At 60.5% G+C, this 3320-nt stretch overlaps 1 protein-coding gene across 1 annotated transcript in view; it reads left to right on the top strand.

Annotated features, from left to right (window-relative positions):
• The first annotated feature begins 548 nt into the window (after nucleotides 1-548).
• Nucleotides 549-3320, top strand: part of DGKK (diacylglycerol kinase, kappa) — a 20230-nt gene continuing 17458 nt past the window's right edge. Inside the window, exon 1 of the mRNA XM_009070217.1 lies at nucleotides 549-746. Coding sequence (XP_009068465.1) covers nucleotides 549-746 — 198 coding nt within the window. The remainder of the gene's footprint in view (nucleotides 747-3320) is intronic.

The following is a 3320-nucleotide window of genomic DNA, read 5'->3' as shown; positions in this document are numbered from 1 at the left end:
ATCCCAGCCCATCCGCAGCCACCTGCTCGGGGCGCGGGGCAGGAGATGCTCCCGTGCCTTCCCGGTTGCTGGAGCCAGGCAGATGGTGGGGGGCAGCTGCTGCTTTTCATGGAGATCCCGCACTGGCCCCGGCCGCACCGAGCAGCCCGGCACGCCGGGGATGGGCAGCAGGGGGACTGGCATAGGCTTCGGGAAGGGGGGTACACCCCTCCGTGCACCAGTGCCAGGGCATGGGGGTGGCTACAGTCTCCCGCGGCCGAGCCAGGAATGGCGTTGGGATGCCAGGCAGGCTGAGGAAGAGTTGAGACACCGAAAAAAAGGCGAGGAAGGGAAACTTTGCCTGCGAGGAAGCCGCTCTGAGCGGCGTTCCTGGGCGAGGAAGCGCCATCTCCCCTGATTTCCAGGACTGCACCTCCCAGCTGGCTGAGCCCTAGAGGGTGAGGGGCTGTGCACCCCCTTTCAGGGCTCTTCTTCCACTCCTGTGTGTCCTTGTTCTCTCAGGGCTGTCACAGGAGGCTGCAGAGCCCTAAGCCAAGCCGGGTGCGAAGATGGCTGAGAAGCTGGTGCCTGGGGACCTGTTCTTGAGGAAGACTCGGGAATCAGTGTCGTCCCTGGACTCGGACAAGCTGGCACCCATCTCGCCTGAGGCGGGCGGTGAGGAGTCGTCAGACAGCGAGGGCGAGCAGGAGGACAGTTCCCACAAGCTCATTCGGAAGGTTTCCACCTCGGGGCAGATGAGGAGCAAGGTCAGGAGTGTGGGATGCCTGTGGTGAGGGGCTGGCTGGGCGGGGGGTCACTGCTGAGAACGGAGCAGGGGGGTTTATCTGCTCCAGGGTGCAAATCAGTGCCAGGTGCTTGCTACTGGCAGACCCGACCCAGCCAGAGCTGGGAGGATTCTGGCCCCCTGTGCCCTGTGAAAGGTGCAGACCCCACAGTGGTAGTGTCAGTATTGGTCCCATGGGGCTGTGGAGCATGGATTTTATCCCACCGTTCAGGGACAGGGTCTCTCCCATACCTGGACTCCCCCCACCCCATTGCCTTCATCCCATGTTTGTATCCTCTGGGTTCCCCCACCTGTCCCTGGAGGAAGGGGACTCTGTTGGGAAGGCTTTGCCCCATGGATGCTCTGGGGCTGAGATTTAGGGTAACATCAGTTCTGTAGGCTCCTGAAATCCCACACCCTGCTGCAGGCACCGTGTGTGCAGAGCTTGGTGGGTGGCAAAATGGAACCGGCATCGTTCCTGATGTCCCAGATTCATTTGGCTGTGCCAGCTCCCCTGTGGGTCCCATTCCCACAGCCTTCCCTAGATCCAGTCCCCCGTGGTGGTTTGCTGGATGAACGGGGACACCTTTGAGATCAAATGTGACACTGCTGTGTGTTTGTTACAGCTTGCACAGAGGAAGCTATTTTGTTAGGACCTACAAAAATATAGGGTGCAATGCCTTTGGCCAAGCAGGAGTGCGTGGCTGTACCTGTCCCAGGTGGAGATGGTCAAATGGCCAGGCACCTCCCACCTACAGCACAGGGAGAAATAACCTGGGCTGAAAGGCCAGGTGGGAAGCAGAGAGAGGAGGTTTTTGGCGGGGTGTTTTGGGAAAGGAGGATGCAGGCACGATGCAGGGAGGATGCTCTGAGCGACGTGCCGGGCGAGCGGTCCCTTTGCATCCACCTTCCGGCTGCGGGAAGGAGGCGGTGGAGTGAGTCAAGGCGGTGCGTGCAGTGCTGGGCGGCACTCGGGGGCTGCCAGAAATCCCCCCGCAGCCAGCTTCCGTCATCAGCCGCCCCTTGGTGGGGATTTGGTGGCTGTGCTGCCCCAGGGAGGGGGAACAGCTGAGGAAACACGGCGGAGGGATGCAGCTGTGGAGTAGGGGGATATCTGGGATTTGGTGTTGAGTGCTGCAGGCATGGAGGCGGCAGTGGGGATGGGGTGGTGTGCTGGGGCTGGTGGCAGCTTGAGGCTGCTCGGGCATGCTCCCCTCCCACTGGCCCTGACCTGACTGTTGTGCCAAGCCTGGTGCACTGACACGAGGAGGAGCAAAGGGCACTTGCCCAGGGTGTGGAAATTAAGTGCTCCCAACCTGGCACTGTGGGGTTTTCCCACTTGGCAGGTGACATTTTCAGGCATGTGGCATTGAGGGGGCTCTTGCTGAGCCCCTCTGGCTCCTCAAGGAATGTGCCTCAGTTTCTCCTTTCTTGGAGCAGACTGGCACCAACTCTGCTCCCTCTAACCTGGCTGCCAGGTAGACGTGTGGGCTGTGCCAGGTGCAGACTGCTGGGGGGAGGGGGGCACAGCGGGAAGCCAGGCTGATGGGCAGGTTCTTGGGGATGATTAGCGCTGTGTGCAAGCCCTTAGCACCTTCCCAGAGGGACAGCAGTAGCCACTGGAGTTTGCAATGCAGCACTTGCCATTGCTGTGGGGCACAGGTACCTCACAAGGAGCCATCAATGCCTGGAAATCTGAGAGAAAGAGGCAGATGGCCAGGCTGTGCCCATGTCCTACAGCAGCAGCAGCGCAGGAACACCAGTGCACCCTGAGCCCCCAGCAAAGGCACCAAAGCTCCTCCATGTCACCAGCAGGTCTGGCCTTGCCACTGACAGGCTGTGCGTGGGGAAAGGCTGAGCTGCCAGTCCTCTGCCTGCCGGGGCTGCTGGGCGGACCCCGCCCATCACCAGAATCCTGCCGTGGCTGCTGCCTGCATCCTGCCCAGCATCAGCAATTAGCCATGCAGGAGGTGATGCTGTGCAGCATGCCAGGGGAGGCAGGTGGCATGATGGATGGGCAGTCAGAAAGGACGTGTCTGGGTTAATGGTCTGTGGAGTTGGGAGAGAAGGTGAGAGCCAGGCAGAGCTGGACCTGGCAGGGGTTGAGAGCAAGCTGTACATGCATCCCCCTATCTGTTTTCAGTGTTGGGGTTCAGTGTTTTCCCTGGGGATCCTTTTGTCTTGGTCTGGAGGGGCAGAACCACCTTGCCAACCTGGCTTTTACAGAAATGAGGATTCTGGATCAGATTGCTGCTGCCACCCAGGTCGGGCTATCCCTGGCTCACAGCCCCGCCACAGCACACATACTGCCCATCAGTCCAGCCACAACCACAGTGTGTGTGCCATGGCAGGCACTGAGCCACTGTGACACCCCTATCACCCATGTGGTGCTGGGGTGGGGGGAGGTAATCATTGCCTGCACCCCAGGGGCAGGTACCTAATTAGCACACAGTTAATGAGGGAGGGAGAGTCCAGTGCCATGGTGCTAGCTCCTGAGACAACCGGGTTAGTGGCAGGTGGCAGGGGGCACACTGGCCTATTTTTTGGCCATGGTTGG

The sequence above is a fragment of the Acanthisitta chloris genome, unplaced genomic scaffold (genome assembly GCF_000695815.1).
Source record: "Acanthisitta chloris isolate BGI_N310 unplaced genomic scaffold, ASM69581v1 scaffold24192, whole genome shotgun sequence".
Classification (NCBI taxonomy): Eukaryota; Metazoa; Chordata; class Aves; order Passeriformes; family Acanthisittidae; genus Acanthisitta; species Acanthisitta chloris.
This window is presented reverse-complemented; position numbering and strand designations above follow the sequence as displayed.